The 308-nt window shown below is 74.7% G+C and overlaps 1 protein-coding gene across 1 annotated transcript in view; it reads right to left on the bottom strand.

The window, feature by feature from the left end:
* The window catches only part of RECQL4 (RecQ like helicase 4), a gene marked incomplete at its 3' end in the record, with an annotated part of 12,008 nt that overhangs the window by 5,392 nt on the left and 6,308 nt on the right, over nt 1–308 (bottom strand). The window contains 1 exon segment of the mRNA XM_019472808.1: nt 1–110. This exon segment is cut by the window's left edge and continues 44 nt beyond it. Within this exon segment, the coding sequence (XP_019328353.1) occupies nt 1–110 (110 nt within the window).

Here is a 308-nt window from a genome sequence, read left to right as displayed (position 1 = left end):
CCCACGGCCGGCAGGCGATCGGCGGAGGGCAGGCAGCCGGATCCCAATCCGCTTCCGCCAACCAGGGCCTCGGGGGACAGCAGCAGCACCTGCGCCTCGCCCTGCCTCACCTGCACCGGGAAGACCGGATCAGGAAGGAGAGCGGCACAAGGGGTGCTTCACCCGCTCTCCCAGGGGAACGGCCCGGCCCGGGACCTGGCGCCGCAGCCGTCCGGCGCTGCCCTCACCGGGACCACGCGGCTGCAGGGGCACGGCAGCGCCGGGAGACCCTCGCAGGCACGGTTCTCCCCGGAGAAGTCGGAGCCCCC

The sequence above is a fragment of the Aptenodytes forsteri genome, unplaced genomic scaffold (assembly GCF_000699145.1).
Source record: "Aptenodytes forsteri isolate BGI_AS27 unplaced genomic scaffold, ASM69914v1 Scaffold341, whole genome shotgun sequence".
In the NCBI taxonomy this organism is placed as follows: domain Eukaryota; kingdom Metazoa; phylum Chordata; class Aves; order Sphenisciformes; family Spheniscidae; genus Aptenodytes; species Aptenodytes forsteri.
Note: the sequence above shows the minus strand (reverse complement) of the source record. Positions and strands in the feature narration are given on the sequence as shown.